The 17510-nt window shown below is 52.7% G+C and overlaps 3 protein-coding genes across 3 annotated transcripts; 1 reads left to right on the top strand and 2 right to left on the bottom strand.

Moving 5' to 3' along the window:
• Positions 1–5351: 5351 nt before the first annotated feature.
• Positions 5352–5687, bottom strand: LOC114000792 (feather beta keratin-like). Its single transcript, XM_027745370.2, has one exon. It carries the CDS (start codon positions 5655–5657, stop codon positions 5352–5354), a length of 306 nt encoding a protein of 101 aa, XP_027601171.1. The 5' UTR covers positions 5658–5687.
• A 3746-nt stretch (positions 5688–9433) lies between these two features.
• LOC114000790 (feather keratin 1-like) lies at positions 9434–9799 on the top strand. The gene has a single exon (XM_027745367.2). The coding sequence runs from the start codon at positions 9464–9466 to the stop codon at positions 9767–9769; it is 306 nt and encodes a 101-aa protein (XP_027601168.2). The 5' UTR covers positions 9434–9463; the 3' UTR covers positions 9770–9799.
• Positions 9800–15423: 5624 nt separating this feature from the next.
• On the bottom strand, positions 15424–16759 carry LOC114000794 (feather keratin 1-like). The gene is made up of 3 exons (XM_039380934.1): positions 16740–16759; positions 16152–16236; positions 15424–15786 (listed from the first exon to the last, which is right to left on the bottom strand). Exons 1-3 carry the CDS (start codon positions 16757–16759, stop codon positions 15454–15456), a joined length of 438 nt encoding a protein of 145 aa, XP_039236868.1. The 3' UTR covers positions 15424–15453.
• Between the last annotated feature and the right edge of the window lie 751 nt (positions 16760–17510).

Raw genomic sequence — 17510 nt, 5'->3', positions numbered from 1 at the left:
GGGGGAGACACTGGCAGTGGGCTCCTGCCAGGAGACTGTCCCTTGCGGCTGACAAAGGTGTCCCTGGCTCCTGCAGAGCCAGCAGCCCTCAGGGCCTGCCTTGCTGCACCCCAAACACCAGTTCCCTCCTCAGCCTCTGAGAACGCCCTGCAGCTGATGGGGAGCCCGACCAGTGTCCGGCTGAGGAGTCCATCTCCCCAGTCACACGGGAGGGGGGGGGGGCACTGGCAGCTCTTTCTGCATCCACAGCACCTCTGAGCCCTCCCTGGCAGGGTGGCTCTTGGAGCCCAGGAGGGTCCCTCTGCGTGGGGCAGGGCTGGTAGTGCTGGTGGTGGCTGTAGGACAGGCTGCTCCTCACACCCCCCCGTGTTCCTCCTGCCGCCTGTCCCTGCTGAACCTCTGGCCACCAGACATCTCCAGCTACAGCCTCTCTGTCCCTCAGCCCAGGCACAGAGGGGCTGTTCCTCAGCCACCTGTCTTTGTGCCCTCCTGCTACAGGCGGTTGGTTGCTTCTGCAGCATTTCGGCTCTCTCTGCCTTCCCTTTCGCCTTCTTTGTAGGTCTTGCAGGGATGTTGTCTCTCCCCAGTCAGGCTGCCAGCCTTTCCTGCACTACAGCTGGGAGAGGGGCCCGGGTGCAAAGCAGGAGTTCCCGAAGCCACCATTAGTCTCACAACAGGGGTTTGGGCACACAGAGTCATCCAGACCAGACAAGGTTCCCCTTACGCTTCTCCCACCATGGTCTGGGGAAGAGCCACTATCTCTTTTTAACACCACTAGTGGGTCCCTTCTTACCACGCCCAGACACCAAGGCTTCTCCTCCTTCCCACCAAGACCTGCAGCTCCAGCTCCTTCCCTTTCCCATGTTCCCCAGGATGCCCCACTCTCTCCTGGTTCTACCTGGCTCCAACACCAATCCTGCCAAGGGGATGAAGCAGCACAGGGAGCACCTGCTGTTTGCTGAGCCTCTTGACTGCTTTTTTCTCCAATTATAAGCAGATTGTCATAGGAAGTTTCAAATGTCCTGGGAAACCCAGAGATTTGTTGTAGGGGGACTTGTTGGTGTCATGGAGACATGATGGAATGGCTTGCTTGACTACAGTGTTGCACTAGGTGGGTTATTACAACCCACCACTGAGGGAAACTGTGGTTCTTGATAATCAATCCCTTGGGGTGGGTTAGAGTGAAACAACACTGAATTACCGATATTTACATATATATATATATATATACACACACACACAGAGTCAGGAGTTTGTTGTCTTCTCCAGGTCCATCTGGATTGTGAAGCCTGTCCCTGTGCAGTCACTGACTCACACTTTTCCCAGATTACATGACCAGTGTCAGTGAGCAGAAGAGACCAGTCATGGTGGAGGAGAGAGGCCCCTTACAGATCACCTGCTCTTTCCAGATATGCCACTTTGGGGCCATGTGGTGGTGCCAGCACAGGGTACCACACATCTGCAACCCCACACCTGCCCTCGTTTCCCACAGCAGCTGACCCTGAGGGGAGCAGCCAGCTCAGCACATTGCCCAACACCGTGGGGAAATACGAGCTCCAGGGGTTGGAGGAATTTCAGGTCTCTAACATCAGTTTGTGCCTCGGTCCTGGTTACAGAGAAAGGAGGTGGAGTTTTAGGACTGTGTGAGTGTGACCAAGTTGTTTATTCCATACCACCCATGTCATCACTGAGGTGTGGTTTTGGCAAGAAAAGCCAGGGGCTACAATGGGTAGTGCATCATCCTGCCTGTCTCCCTCCAACGGGAGGGTGTTGGGATCAGCCCCTGTGGACTCGACCCCTCTTCCATCACCACTAGTCCCCTTTCCATTCCTTCGAGCCACAGTACATTTAATTGGTGCCCAGTGTGGGGTCAAACCCACAACCCTGAGGCTGTCTCATGGTCTACTGACTGAGCTAATTAAATGTGCTGGTTTTAACACCAGCAGGGAACTAGACTCCAAATAAGCCACTCCCTTTCCTGCCTCCCCTTCTGGTAAGGGAGGGAGAATAAAGGAGAGATTATGAGTTGCAATAACAATTTACTAAAAGCACAAGCAATAGAATAAGACATGCACAATAACAGAATCACACAATATCCTGAGCTGGAAGGGACACACGGGGATCACTGAGTCCAGCTCCTGGCCCTGCAGAGGCCCATCCCCAAGAGACACACCCTGTGCCTGAGAGTATCATCCAGATACTCCTTGCACTCTGTCAGCCCAGTGTTGTGCCCACTGCCTTGGGGAGCCTGTTCAGTGCCCAGCCACCATCTGGGGGAAGAACCTTCTCCTAATATCCAACCTAAAGCTCCCCTGACACAATTTCAGGCCATTTTCTCGAGTCCTGTCCCTGGTCACACAGAGCAGAGCTCAGTGCCTGCCTCTCTTCTGCCCCTCATCAGGAAGGTGTAACTGCAGTGAGGTCTCCCCTCAGTTTCTTCTTTTCCAGCTGAACACACCAAGTGCCCTCAAGTGTCCTCACACAGCTTCCCCTCAAAACCCTTCACCTCCTTCATTGCCCCCCTTTGGACACTCTAATGGTTTCACATCTTTCACATTTGTGTCCCCCCAAACTGCCCCAATATTGAGGTGAGGCCGCCCCAGGGCAGAGCAGAGCGGGACAATCCCCTCCTTGGCCCAGCCAGCGATGCTGGGCCTGATGCCCCCAGGACAGGGTTGGCCCTCCTGGCTGCCAGGGCTGCTGACTCGTGGCCAACTGGCCACCCACCAGGACCCCCAGGGCCCTTTCCCAGCACTGCTTTCCAGCATCTCATTCCCAGTCTGTCCATACGTCTGGGGTTGCCCCATTCCAGGTGGAGAATCCGGCAACAGCAGCATTAATAGCAAAAGTATACAAAGTTGAAGGTGTTTTACCCACAAAAGGGTATTCACCACCAGGAACAAAATAAAACCAAACTGGTTTGCACTTTCAGGCCCATGTGGTCTCCAGGAAAAGGCAATATAAGTGACCGTCCCTGTGCCCCGCACCACGTGGTATTCGGGGTACAAAGGTACTATGGGGGGGGGAGCTACCATAGCCAAAAATTCCCACCCCCAAACCCAAGACAATGGACAACAATGATGGGCAAACCCCCAAAATTGAGATCATCCATGTCACACCGCCTGCTTTTCCGGACTACTGTGCTCAGCTGTGCTCAGCAGTATGTGGCTTGGCTCATCTCCTCCTGCACCAGTCCCCTGCTGTCTCCTTCCCCCCAGCTGCTCCCAGTTTGCCACCTCTCCATTCCCCCTGTGGCTGCTTCCACTCCGCCCGCACCAGGGGCTCACGTTCCACTGGGCTTGGACCAGCCCCTCTTTCCTTGGAGCAGGGTTTGCACTCCGATGGGCTTGGGCTTGTTGCTGCTTTTCTCGGAGCTTGTCACTGTTGTCCTTCAGCACCACGTCTTGGAGCCATGGCTGGAGGGAACGGAAAGGGGACTGGCAGTGATGGAAGAGGGGCCAATCCACCGGGGCTGATCCCAACACCTTCCACCGGAGGGAGCCGGGCAAGATGATGCAGCCCCCAGCTTTTCCTGCCGAAACCACACCGCAGCAATGACATTCCAGTGATGGAATAAACATCTTGGTCACACCCACACAGTGCTAAAACTCCACCTCCTTTCTCTGTAACCAGGAGAGCATCTGTGCCATCCATGCCACCCTGGTGCAGGGACATCTGTTGTCTGGGCAAAAGCCTGGAAAAGAGAGGATTTGTTCGTATGTGCAAGGGCCATAAAGACAGTGAAGGGTCTAGAGGAGAAGCTGGGTGGAGTGATTAAGGTCACTTGGTTTGTTCAGCCTGAAGAACACTGAGAATATCTCATCCCAGTCGGCAGCTTCCTCACAAGGGGCAGCAGAGGGGAAGGTGCTGATCTCTTCTCTCTGATGACCAGTGACAGGACTGGAGGGGACAACAGGAATCTGTGTCAGAGGAGGTTTAGGCTGCATATTAGGAAAAGATTATTCCCCCAGAGGGTGGTCAGGCATTGGAACAGGCTTTCCAGGGTTTGGTCATGGCTCCAAACCTACCAGAGATCAAGGAGCTTTTGGACAAGGCTCTCAGGCACATGGTGGGATTGTTGGGGTGTCCTGTGTAGGGCCGGGAGTTGGGCTTGAGGATTGTCATGGGTCCCTTCCAACTCAGGATATTCTGTGATTCTATGAAGTTTGAGCTCTGGGGCAGTTCTCCCCTGTCTGTGCTATTTCACCCCCATAGCCAGAAATGTCCAGTCAACGAACCTCTTTCTGAAAGCAGCCTCTCTTCAGGGCATGGATTAAGTTGTGAGAAAGCCTCTGCAGTGGAAATTTTCTCTCTCTACATCCCAGGACAGAACAACTCTTATTGTAGACTACACATGCCTACTTTCACCTGGTCTCATTGCACTGTTCCAAGGGCTGAAAAAAACTGTTGAAGGTTCCACCAAGTCCAGCAGTCCTGTGAAAAAACTTCTTTGGTCTTTGCAGAGCTTTTCTCCCACTGCAGAGAAAGGAGGGATTGTTCCCAGACATAACAAAATGGATTCTGGCATGCAGTTTCTGTGGGAAGTGGACCCTCAAACCAGAAGGAAGTGAAATTTCATGGCGTAGGAAGGACTGGCAGATGTGGACCATGTTATCCTGGTGTAGTAAACACAGTTGTGCTCTGTATGAACTTTCCTTCTACAAAGTTTAAGGTTGACCATGGATGCCATTAGCAGTAAAATCCCTTTGGCAGCTGGAATATCATCACCTTGCTAGTTTTGCAAGGCTTAGAAAGCACAGAGTAACCCAATGTATGACTAAGCAAACTTGATGCAAGCCTGTGTTAACAGTCAGTTTAGAAACACCAAGCACCAGGTGACAGAATAAAGACTGAGCAACATCTCTCCCTGGGCATCTCAGGAGAGCATCTCTAAGGGGACAGGATGACACAGAGACAAGGGCTCGAATGCAAAAGAAGTTTAATGAGTCCAAAGAGAGAAATTAGGTCATTTTGAGCAATGGTCATGGTGTGTTTAGCACCAGGGAGACATAAGAGATTGTGCCCCATGACTGCAGCTGAGAACCTCTAGATGTCCATTGCCTGCCCCACAGAGGCAGCAGGGCCAGCAGGTCCTCCCCAGGCTGGCTGTGAGGGCCTCACAGACCAGGGGAGCAGAAGGGAACAAGGACACAGGACAGAAAGGAGAGAGTGGCAGAGGGCAGAGGCAGGGCTGGGCCGTGCTTGCCCAGAGCCCAGGCTGGCCCCGGCCTTCTGCAAGGGCTGCTGGGCTGGCTCAGCCCCTCTGGAAGCAGCAAGATGATGCTCCATCACCAGTGAAATACCATCTTGTGAGTCCTCGAGGGCCTTCCCCAGGGCCATGGGCAGCAGCTTTAGCAGGGGAAGAACCTCCTGCCACAGTAGCCACCACCAAGGCCAGAGAGGCCAAAGCCCCCGGAGTTGATGGGCACTCCCTGAGAGCTGAGGATGCTGCCAACGGCAGCGGAGGTGGAGGATCCCACGGCGGTGTTCTGTGGGAAGGAGCTGAGGATGGGCCCGGGCAGGGTCACCACCACGGGGGAGGGCTGGATGGTCACAATGGAGTCCTGGCACTGCCTGACACAGGGCTCATTGCAGCTGTTGGCCAGCGGGGTCGGGCCGCAGGGCTGGCAGGGCCGGCACGGGGTGTAGCAGGACATGTCTGGGGTTGGAGCTGCACCTGGGACAGAGGGCAGGGGGAAGAAAAGCATGAGGGGTGAGTGAAAGCCTGTCACACCACCACAAGGGAGAGAAGACACGAGGTGGCACCAAGAGCTGGAGGTGTCATGCAGAGTCACAGAATCACAAAATATTCTGGATCAGAAGGGACCCACAAGGATCATCAAGTCCAACTCATAAGTGAATGGCCCATACGGGAATCAAACCCACAACCCTGGCACAGGGAGGCCCACAGGCTTCTCCTTCTCCAAAGCCCAAAAGAGACCTGCAAAATGCAACCAAGCCCAGGGAGATCCCTTCCTAGCCCATAACCCCTAACTGAGCTCCAGCTTCTCTCCTTGCCACCCCTTCTGCACCCTTCCCTCCCCCGTGGCAAGCAGCCCAAAAAGCAAGTATAGAACCAAAGAGCAGTTTTGTGCTGAAAAATCCCATGGAAGGATAATGAGTGGAAAGAAGAAAAAAAGAAGGATAAAGAGCTTCAGACTCACCTTGTTCCCAAGGAGATCGTGTCAGGAGGAGTGGATGAGAGGATGAGAAGAAGGACCCACTTTTATACTTCTCCTGCACTGCCCCAGGCCCGCAGTCACTGCACCAGGGCAGTAATTTTCCAACAGACTCATCTCCAAAGCAAAATATCCCACCTAATGCCCCAGGTTGTGTTTTGTTTTCCATCAGTACTGCCAGTACATTTCCTCATTTCTGCCATGCCCATTAGGCTTTGTAGGTTCCTTTCAAGTTCCAGGATGACAGGTCCAAGGATTTCCCAAGAGGGATCATGTCACCACCATCAGAAGATGTGCCCTCAAGCGTAGGAGAGGTCTGTGCAGATGTAGGACATGGAACTGGGGAAATCTGGTGAGGTTCTTTTCACCCCCCATTGCAGAAGAGTTTGAATCTCCTCCTGCCAATGCCAGACTTCGTCCTGGGTGCACAAAGGCTCCTGTGCCTGACAATGCGACTTATCCTTCACCCTCAATCCTCTACTGATTTATTTGGAAGAGTCATCCCCTCTCATGGCCATCTCTGGGGGTCTCATATCACTGCCTTCAATCACCATGAAGAAGGAAAATGTTATCCTTCCTAAATACCATGATTATCCAACAGTTCTGATGGAGTCAGGTCTCTCCTCACTACGTGAGGGGTGTGTTGGACCTTGGGACAGCACCTTGGATGTCCCATTCTCCTCATGCTGCCATGTACTTTGGCTGCACTCTCTAGACCCTGACCAACAGGAGAGACTTTTCCAAACATGTTGACTGTCCTTTGAGCCCCTGAAGCTGTGGGTGTGTTGGCAAGAAGGTCATGCTGACAGCAGTGGCTGTTGTGGCTGCCTGGAGCTGTGTACTCAGGTATAGCCCAGTGCTTGGACCAGTTTTCTTGGGTTATGGATGTAGCTGCCCTTGCTGGAGGGGAATTGTGTCCCTGCAAGGGACGTGGGTCTGCACACAACACACACTCCTGGCTTGCCCTCACACCAAATGCTGACGCACAGCCAACCCGAAATTAGAGCGTGACTCGCCACAGGCGGGGAGAGCCTATCCCAGGAAATTTGCCTACTGAAGGCATTCCCTTACCCTCCTGGGATGCATCCCAGTTGCCTCCATGTCTGCAGAGCAGGAAGTGCATCACTGCTTGGTGTAGTCTGAGAGCTGTGTTTGTACCCGGCGCCCTTCTGAGCGCATCCCCTCCCTGAGCATCCCCAGGCATGTGGCACAGCAGGTCCCTGATAACCCTCATGCACTGGGGAGTTGGACAAGTTCCTACTCCCCCAACACTGCTGGGTTGCTCTCCAAGCAAGGCCTTTGGGCATTGGAAATGAAATGTGCTGAAGCACAAATGCCAAGAGAATACTCAATGTATAGGATGAGAGATGAATCCTTACCAGTGGGAAGATGTTTTCTGCAACCCTTTCTATCCCCCCACAGAGCACTCAGGAGAACTCCTCACCACAGCATGGTCTTATTGGCCTGGAGTAAGAGGCTCATGCACCTGCTCTCCAAGTCTCTCCCCAAGGCACACCCTCTCTCATAATACAGGAGGTCTGAGGGCTCTCAGATTGTAGCATAGTTCAGTCTCCAGCCTGTACTTCTTGAAGAGGTTTTTATTTCCATGTGCATTCATCCTTCGTGAATTCCAGAAGGCTCCTGTGGCCCAGTTCTCCAGATAGTCTAGGACTCCCTTTATAGCAGCCATGACCTGGAATGCATCAGCTGACTTTCACTGGTTTTCAGGCAGTCCTTTTTTGATGCCCCTGCTGAGAAGGCCCCCCCAGCTTCTTGGAATGCTTTCAGGGGATGCAGCAACCTGGGAGGCCTTGTAGGTGATGACTGAGAGAGGCACTGACTCCTCTGTCTCCACACTTCTAAGATTACCTTCCATCATGTGAAAGACTCCCTTTCTAATGCAGTCCAGGATGCTGTTGGATGACATTTCCCTAAGGGCCCAGGGCTGCCTCATGGTGTCCTCCAGGACCCACTTCCTCTGCTGCAAAGCTCTTTGGCAGCCAGTTGGTTCCAGTCATTTTGTGACTGCTGTGTCTTTCAAAGGGAATTGAGAGCGGCCTTGACCTGACACCAACAGGGTGCATGGAACCAAGTCACACACACTCATGTCAGTCCAGTCTGTTTAAGTGTTCCCACATCTGATCCTGCCCTAGTGCAGGTCAGCCTTTCCTGCTGCTTTTCCTGCTGTCAACTTTCCAAGGTGCATCAGGAGCCCAATCTCTTGACAGCAATTCCAGCAGGTAAAGGCCAAGGCGAAGAATCCCTTCAGTGCCTCCACCTTTCCTGTCCCCAGTGAAGCTGCCCCAGTCAGCCTTTGGACAAATGTCCCTTTTGCTGCTCATCTCCTTGAAAGAATTCCTTGTGCCCTCTGCATGATTTGCCTGTTTCGTGTGGGCTTTGGTTGTCCCCGATGCTGTACACTTGGACAAGCTGGCAAACATACTCCCCAGAGCAAACTGCAGCAACAGGAAGAGAGCTAAAGCATCTTCCTACTAAGGGAACTGTAAAAAATTCCAATTCACAGCTCCAAGACAACATTCCCTGCCTGTGTAGGACCCCTTCAGCATCTGGAGCACATCTTCTACCTTCACTGACACAACGTTACCCAAGATGTCCTTGACTCCTCATCTCAGCACATGAAAGCAGCCGACATGGCAGAGCAGGTACGTCAGAAATGAGGAAATGAAGTGGCAACGTTGACAGAAACCAAAACACCACCTGGGCCATTACATAGAACATTTTGTTTTTGAGGTGAGTCTGTTAGAAAATTACTGCCCTGTGCAGTGACCGTGGTCCTGGGGCAGTGCAGGAGCAGTATAAAAGAGAGACCTTCTTCTCACTCTCTCATCCACTCCTCTCGCCTCCATCTCCTTGGGAACAAGGTCAGTCTGAAGCTCTTTCTCATCCTTCTCCTCCTTCTCCACCTCCAATGCACCTCAGCTCACATCTACCCCAGTCCTATGTGGGGTCCTGGAAGTGCTATCATGGGAGAGGGGAGGGGGTGGAAAGGGGCAGAAGTTGTGTCATGATCAGAGGTTGGAGCTTGGTGAGGTGTCTCCTGAGGTACAGGCTAGGAAGGGATCTCTCTGGGCTTGGTTGCTATGAACAGGGTTATTTTGGGATGAAAGGAAGGTGATACCTTTGGACCTCCTTACACAGTCCCCAGCTCTTTTCTCCAGCTCATGACTTACCTCACTCTTGATGGGGTGACAGGTTGCTCCATATCCAGAGTTTCTGCTCTGCTTCCCCTGCCCTCTGTCCCAGGTGCAGCTCCAGCCCCAGACATGTCCTGCTACACCCCGTGCCTGCCCTGCCAGCCCTGCGGCCCGACCCCGCTGGCCAACAGCTGCAATGAGCCCTGTGTCAGGCAGTGCCAGGACTCCACCGTGGTCATCCAGCCCTCCCCCGTGGTGGTGACCCTGCCCGGGCCCATCCTCAGCTCCTTCCCACAGAACACCGCCGTGGGATCCTCCACCTCCGCTGCCGTTGGCAGCATCCTCAGCTCTCAGGGAGTGCCCATCAACTCCGGGGGCTTTGGCCTCTCTGGCCTGGGCAGTGGCCTCTGTGGCAGGAGGTGCTTCCCCTGCTAAAACTGCTGCCCATGGCCCTGGGGAAGGCCCTCGAGGACTCACAAGATGGTATTTCACTGGTGGTGGAGCATCATCTTGCTGCTTCCAGAGGGGCTGAGCCAGCCCAGCAGCCCTTGCAGAAGGACGAGGCTCTGGGCAAGCACGGCCCAGCCCTGCCTCTACCCTCTGCCACTCTCCTTTCTGTCCTGTGTCCTTGTTCCCTTGTGCTCCCTGGTCTGTGAGGCCCTCACAGTCAGCCTGGGGACGACCGGCTGACCCTGCTGCTTCCGTGGGGCAGGCAGATGGACACCTGCTGGAATCTCCACCAGAGTTACTTGGTGCAGACTCCGATGTGCCTCTGGTGCTCCCTGCACTCAGTTACCCAGTTCCACCTTTTGACACAATAAAGTTCTGCTGCATTTGAGCCCTTGCCTATGTGTCATCCTTTCCCCTGCAGATGCCATCACAAAATGATCGGGGGGGTTGTTGGATATGCTCGTGCAGTGGCCATTATCACAGCGTTGCTTTGACCGTGCTTAGAGTGTGATTTCCTTTTTTCAAACTTCTCTACCTATCTGAGGCTGGATAGAATGATCCAACACACTTCAATGACAGAGTTATACCACAGGTGCTTTTATGTCTCCCACTCTCAGCAAGCCCAATTCCCTCAGCTAAGTGCTCCAACCCCCTCACCATCTAGTCACTCTTCTGCTCAGTTTGCTGAGCTTGATGAAAATCTTTCATAGGATGACAATAACTTAGGTTGGAATGTGCCTTATGACCGTCTAGTCCAACCATATATCTAATGTTGTCAAGCCTACCACTAAACCATATCATGAATTGCCACATGTACACATCTTTTAAACACCTCCAGGGTCAGTGACTCAACCACTTCCCTGGGCAATCTGTTCCCGTGCATGACAATCACGTCATTGAAGAAATTTTTCTTAATGGCCAATTAAATCTCCCCTGGTGCAACTTGAGGGTATATTCTCTCATCCTATCGCTTGTTACTTGGGAGAAGGGACTGACACCCACCTCGCTACAATCTCCTTTCAGGGAGTTTTAGAGAGTGATAAGGTCCCTCTCTGAGTCTAACTTTTCTCCAGGTTTAACATCCCCAGCTCCTCATCTGCTCCTCATCAGACTTGTGCTCCAGACCCTTCCCCAACTCTGTTGCCCTTCTCTGGACACGCTCCAGCCCCTCAATGTCCTTCTTGCAGTGAGGGGCCCAGAACTGAACCCAGGATTCAAGGTGTGGCCTCACCAGTGCCAAGTACAGGGGAACAATCACTGCCCTGGTCCTGCTGCCACACTATTCCTGTTACAAGCCAGGAGGCCATTGGCCTTCTTGGCCACCCGGACACACTCAGGCTCATGTTCAGCCACTGTCACCACCACCACCAGGTCCTTTCCAGCCACTCTGCCCCCAGCCTGGAGCACTGCAGGGAGTTGTTGTGACCCAGGGGCTGGACACAGCATTTCTCCTTGTTGAACTTTATACAGTTGGCCTTGGCCCATCAATCTGGCCTGGTCAGATGCCTCTGTAGAGCCTTTCTAACCTCCAGCAGATCTAGTACAACAATGACACCCAACTTGGAGTCATCTGCAAACTAACTGAGGGTGCACTTGATCCCCTCATCCAGGGCGTCCATAAAGATACTAAACAGAACTGGACCCAAAACTGAGCCCTGGGCGACACCACTAGTGATCAGCCACCAACTGGATTTAACTGCACTCACCTCTACTCTCTGGGCCCAGCCATAAAGACAATTTCTTATCCAGTGAGTATGATACACATGAGCAGGTAGTTTCTCCAGGAGAATGCTGTGGGAAATGGTGTCAAAAACTTTACTAAAGTCCAGGTAAACAAAATCTACATCCTTTCCCTTGTCCACTAAGTGGGCTGGTTATCTTGTCGTAGGAGATCAGGTCAGTCAAGCAGGATGTGTCTTTTCTACAGCTATTCTGACTGAGCCTGATCACCTGGTTGTCCTGTATGTGCTTTGTGAGTGCACTCAAGATGATCTGCTCCACAGCCTTCCCTGGTGCCAAGGGCAGACTAACGGGCCTGTAGTTCTCTGGATGCTCCTTCTGGCCCTTCTTGTAGATGCATCTTTCTTGCATTAGAGCCCAAAATTCAACAAAGATGTTGATGATGGTCCTCAGTGTCTGGAAATAGTCCTACTGTCTGGAAACAGTCCTGCTGTCTGGAAACAGTCCTGCTGTCTGGAAACAGCCCTGGCAGTGGCACCTCTTTTGATGGCATTACCACAAAAGCATCTTTTTCTGGTCTTGCTTTTGGGCTGCTATTTCTCAGGGACAGAAGGACAACTGGTTGCTACCAAGCCAATGTCTGATCAGGGCTCTGGGTGGACACGTGTCACCCTGCCCAGCTGTGTCCTGCAGCAGTTCAGTCACTCCCCTCCCTCAGTTGCTCCTGGACAGCCCTTCGAGACAGCCCTTCCTGCCCTGAATTTGTCCCTGCCTCCATCTCTCCATGATTTTTTCCAGGAAACCCTGGGCACAGACAGGGAAGGAGGAAAGTGACTGGGACAAGAACTGCCTGTGGGTCTGTGCGTGTGTTGACCCCGATCGGCTCTAAGCTCCCCCTGGCCATTTGTATTCACTCCACTATCACAATGGGATCAACCAAGAATTGGAAGTGCAAGGGAGTGAAATACTCTTGGGTCAAGATAATGGCAGTTGAGAAGGAAAGGGACAAGAAAGGAAAAAGCACAAGTTGTGCAAGACCAATCACCCACCACCTTGCAGCAGCAGCTCGATGCCCAGCCATCTTCAAACAGAACAACTACTTTGGAGAGACTGAGAGACTGCCCATAGTTTTTTTGCTGGGCACATTATATGGCATGGCAAAGCCCTTCCATCAGTTCAGCTGAACCACTGGAAAGACATTTCCTACTTGATTCTTGTTCCCTGGCACAGCGGTAGCCAGAGAAGGAGGAATTGCTTCCTCACCTCTCCTCTGCTTGCTTCACCTCCTACTACCCTTGGAGGACATGGTTGACTTCCAAAACTGCAAGTCACAATACCTGAGGGGGACCCATTGCACTCCCCATTCTCCTCTCCTTTTGTGAGTGCTGGGTGCTCCCCAAGCACCCCCAACTTCCTCAGGGTCTACAGTGTCCACAGAAGAGGCAGTAAACAATTATTCTTATGGTGGTTTGGTCTTGTCTGGCTACCAGGTGGTGGAGTCATAGTTATTAACTTATTGATCACATCCACAGGGATGTCACAACACCCACCCTGCTATTTTACTTTCAAGAAACACATCCCCTATGCAGGTCCTTCAACCTGGCTTCTCTTCAAGGCCAATCCACCTTCCAAAAGAATTGGAATTATTCTTTTGCACTTCTCAAACACTTCTCCTTTCTTGCCCCACATGAAAGGGGAACTGAACTGCAAGTAAACTGACAGCCTTCTTGCATGACCTTGGCAGCTGTCTTCCCCCTTCATACCTCATACACAGACTTCCACCTTCAAGGTGGGCTCTTACCATCCTCAGTGCTCCCACTGCTCTTGCAGGAAGAGCCAGAGGGGCTGTGTAGCAGGATCTTGGGGTTCCCTTTCCCACTGACCTCATGGAACAGAATAGGCTACAATGGGTCACCCTTCACAGCTGAGGTGCTGACAGCAAGAGAGCTTTTCTTCAGACTTTCAGGGACAGGAAGATGCTCTCTCCACAGTTAGTGCATCCTCTTTGCTGATTCCTGGTCAGGCCCTTTCTCCCCCTCACTCGATCCATCGACAGTGGATCACCTCCTTGTCCACTATTTCTTTTCTCCTACTGGGACAATTACCACACGTGTTGTTTGGGTCCCTACCTCAACCCTGGTGTTCTCATGTGAGAGTTGGGTGTCTGCCTCAACCACCATGTTCTTAACTTAGTTTGGATGCATGGCTCTACTGTGACATCCTCAGAAGTGATTTGGGTCCCTGTCTGAATCACTGTCCTCTGATACTACTGAATGGTGGCTCAACAGGCACAGGTCAAGCTCCAGTATTTTCTAAAAGCTGCCACCCAGGGACCGACCACCTCAGGGCATGTTTCACTGTTGCCATACCAAAAACTCGTCTCTTCTTATGCCACCCTGACCAGATACCTCAAACCCCACATTAAGTCAATAGAGTTAATTAGTATTTTTAAACACCTCACACTAAGATGGAAAAGGAGTTGTGAGTCAGCACAAAACAACCTGTGTCATTCTTGGGTGAGAAGGGAGAGGTGTATTCCCTCATCCTCCCCACCAGGCAGCTCCCCCAGCACAGTATCATCTTTCCTGGCCGCCAAAATCCTATCACTCCCCCTCCTCAGAGTAAGGGGGGGGGGATATAAAACTAAAATACTGTGTGTTGAGATAAAGGCAGTTTAATGAAGTTAAGCAAGGAAACACTGCAGAAACACAGCAAACCAAAGAGATTTATTATCACCTTCCCATCAACAGGCAATGTCCAGCCACTCCTGGGAAGCAGGGTCACATTTAGCAGTTTTTTCAGAAGACAAACAATCTACTAACGAATGCTCCCCCCCCCCCCCCCCCACCTACTATTTTCTCTAAGCAATTATTGCTGACCATCATGTCCTATGGTATGGAATATCCCTTTGGTCAGAGTCAGTCAGCTGTCCTGGCTGTGTACTCTCCAAGCCTCTTGCCCACAACGCCACTACAGGTGTTCTGAAGAGGAGGCTGGAGATAAGGAACTGATGCTGGGCAAGTCCTGCCCAGAAAAACTCAAAACACTTCTGTGTTCTCAGCACCATTCCAGCTCCAACTACAAGGAACTAGAAGAGGAGTTAATGTGCTGAAACTTGACTCCATCTTATGTAGGTCCCATACAATGCTGTTACCCATCACTGCGTATTCATCCCAAGCAAACACTCACAGAAACACACCTGAAAAACATCTTATTCCCTGGGCATCTTGAGAGAGCACCTGCAGGGGAAAGGATGATGCAGAGACACGGGCTGGGATGAAACAGAAATTTATTGAGTCAAGAGGGAAAAGAGGTTGCCCTGAGTGGAGGTCCCAGTGAGGGAGCACCAGGGACAGAAAGGAATCTGTGCCCCTTTAGTTGTGGTAGAGACCCCACCAGGTGTCAACCTGCCTGACCCAGAGATGGAACAGGGCCAGCAGGTCCTCCCCAGGCCAGTTCTGTGTGGCTGAGAGTCCACAGGAGCACAATGGAACAAGGACACAGGACGGAAAGGAGAGAGTGGCAGACTCCCCCGATCATTTTGTGATGGCATCTGCAGGGGAAAGGATGACACATAGGCAAGGGCTCAAATGCAGCAGAACTTTATTGTGTCAAAAGGTGGAACTGGGTAACTGAGTGCAGGGAGCACCAGAGGCACATCGGAGTCTGCACCAAGTAACTCTGGTGGAGATTCCAGCAGGTGTCCATCTGCCTGCCCCACGGAAGCAGCAGGGTCAGCCGGTCGTCCCCAGGCTGACTGTGAGGGCCTCACAGACCAGGGAGCACAAGGGAACAAGGACACAGGACAGAAAGGAGAGTGGCAGAGGGTAGAGGCAGGGCTGGGCCGTGCTTGCCCAGAGCCTCGTCCTTCTGCAAGGGCTGCTGGGCTGGCTCAGCCCCTCTGGAAGCAGCAAGATGATGCTCCACCACCAGTGAAATACCATCTTGTGAGTCCTCGAGGGCCTTCCCCAGGGCCATGGGCAGCAGCTTTAGCAGGGAAAGCACCTCCTGCCACAGAGGCCACTGCCCAGGCCAGAGAGGCCAAAGCCCCCGGAGTTGATGGGCACTCCCTGAGAGCTGAGGATGCTGCCAACGGCAGCGGAGGTGGAGGATCCCACGGCGGTGTTCTGTGGGAAGGAGCTGAGGATGGGCCCGGGCAGGGTCACCACCACGGGGGAGGGCTGGATGAAGACATTGGAGTCCTGGCACTGCCTGACACAGGGCTCATTGCAGCTGTTGGCCAGCGGGGTCGGGCCGCAGGGCTGGCAGGGCAGGCACGGGGTGTAGCAGGACATGTCTGGGGCTGGAGCTGCACCTGGGACAGAGGGTGGGGGAAGCAGAGCAGGGTAGATGGGTGAGGAGCAGCCTCTCACCCCACCATGAGGGAGCCATGTCAGACCAAGATGGAGACAAGAGCTGGAGGTGTTGCAGGGATGCCCACAGGTTTTTTCTTACATTTAACCCACAAGCTCGCCATCAAGAGCAACCAATCCAAGAGAGTTCCTGCCTAGACCATCACTCACTTCAGCCAAGCCCCAGCCTCCCTCCATGTGACCTCTCATGTCACCTCCCATGGAACAGTCCCATAATGCAGCACAGGACAAAAGGGTATGCACTGGAAAACAAAAAGAAGAAGAGGAAGAGTCAGGAGAGGAGAAAAGTCACCAGGCCCACCTTGTTCCTAAGGAGATGGAGGCGAGAAGAGTGGATGAGAGAGTGAGGAGAAGGGCCCACTTTTATACTGCTCCTGCACTGCCCCAGGCCCACAGTCACTGCACAGGGCAGTAATTTTAAAACACTCATCTCCAAAGCAAAACATCCTACGTAATGGCCCAGGTTGTGCTTTTGTTTCCATCAGCATTGCTGTTTTATTTCCTCATTTCTGCCATGACCATTAGGCCTCTGAAGATGCTTTCAAGTATTGAGATGAAAGGCCCAAGGCCTGGGCAGGGACACATCAGTACAGGAAAATGTGCCAGAGGGGTCTCTGGAGAAATGGAATGTGGGACCGGGGAAAAATGAGGACATTCATGTCCACCCTCTTTTGCTGAAATAAGGTCAGGCTGAGGGCAAAGTCTGTAGGGCTGCCTGGAGCTGTGTACTTGGTAACAGCCCAGTGCTGGAGATGGTTTTCTCCGTGCAGGGATAGAGCTGCCCTTGCTGGAGGGGAATTCAGCCCTGACTGCGACACAAGCCTGCAGACAGCACACACTCCTGTCTTGGCCAACACCAAAAAGCTGATGCAAGGCCACTCTAAAATTAGAGTGTGACTCACCAGGGGTAGGGAGAGTCCATCCCAGGGAATTTGCCTACTGAAGGCATTCCCTTGCCCTCCTGGGCTGCGTCCCAGCTGCCTCCATGTCTGCAGGGCAGGAAGAGCATCACTGCTTGGTGTAGTGTGAGAGCTGGGTTTGTACCCAGGGTCCTTCTGAGCACACAAGGCTGCCCTTGATTCTAATGTTCCTAAAAAGTTCTTTCTCAGAGGCAGCTGTGCATCACCATTTTTCCCCCATAATAGAATCCTTGAGGCTGGAAATAACTCTGGATGTCATCTCTTCCAACTGCCCCTGCTGAAAGCATGATCAGCCTTTGGAGGATGCTCAGGGCCAAGTCCTGTCAAGCTCTGAATCCCTTCAAGGATGAAGAATCCACAGCTGTCCATGTCAGCCACAGACAACTTCTTTACCAACATCACGCTAACAATGTCATTTCTTATGTTTCCCTGGAACTTCCCATATTTCCAGATGTACCTGTTGCCTCTTGTCCCTTCACTGGATAGGACTCAGGAGAGTCTGGCTCTGAGTTCTGGACTCCCTTCCAGCAGCTCTTTTTCCCATTCCTGGGAAGTGTGCCCAGATGCCCTCTCTCCTCCAGAGGGACAAGCCCACCTCGGGCAACCCCTCCTGTCCCAGGGGCTCCAGTCACTCCCTGGGCTCTGAGGCCCTTTGCTGGACTGGTACCAGTATGTCTGTGCCTCTCTCACACCGGGCAGCTGCTCTTGGTGGCAGCTGTTTCCTGAGCACCGTGGAGCAGAGAAGAGGGATCC

Source organism: Pipra filicauda, unplaced genomic scaffold (assembly GCF_003945595.2).
Source record: "Pipra filicauda isolate LSUMZ 115617 unplaced genomic scaffold, ASM394559v2 scaffold1094_size29837_pilon, whole genome shotgun sequence".
Lineage (NCBI taxonomy): Eukaryota > Metazoa > Chordata > Aves > Passeriformes > Pipridae > Pipra > Pipra filicauda.
The sequence above is the reverse complement of the archived record's forward strand: the minus strand, read 5'-3'. Positions and strand labels throughout refer to the sequence as shown.

Excerpts from the sequence above, each read along its gene's own strand:
- LOC114000792 (XM_027745370.2), bottom strand. The coding sequence starts at position 5,657 with ATGTCCTGCTACACCCCGTGCCGGCCCTGCCAGCCCTGCGGCCCGACC.
- LOC114000790 (XM_027745367.2), top strand. The coding sequence starts at position 9,464 with ATGTCCTGCTACACCCCGTGCCTGCCCTGCCAGCCCTGCGGCCCGACC.
- LOC114000794 (XM_039380934.1), bottom strand. The coding sequence starts at position 16,759 with ATGGACTCTCCCTACCCCTG. Across the intron at positions 16,237-16,739 it reads ATGGACTCTCCCTACCCCTG|TGACTGTGGGCCTGGGGCAG; the intron begins GTGAGTCACACT and ends TGCCCTGTGCAG. Across the intron at positions 15,787-16,151 it reads CACTCTTCTCGCCTCCATCT|GTCCCAGGTGCAGCTCCAGC; the intron begins CCTTAGGAACAA and ends CCCCCACCCTCT.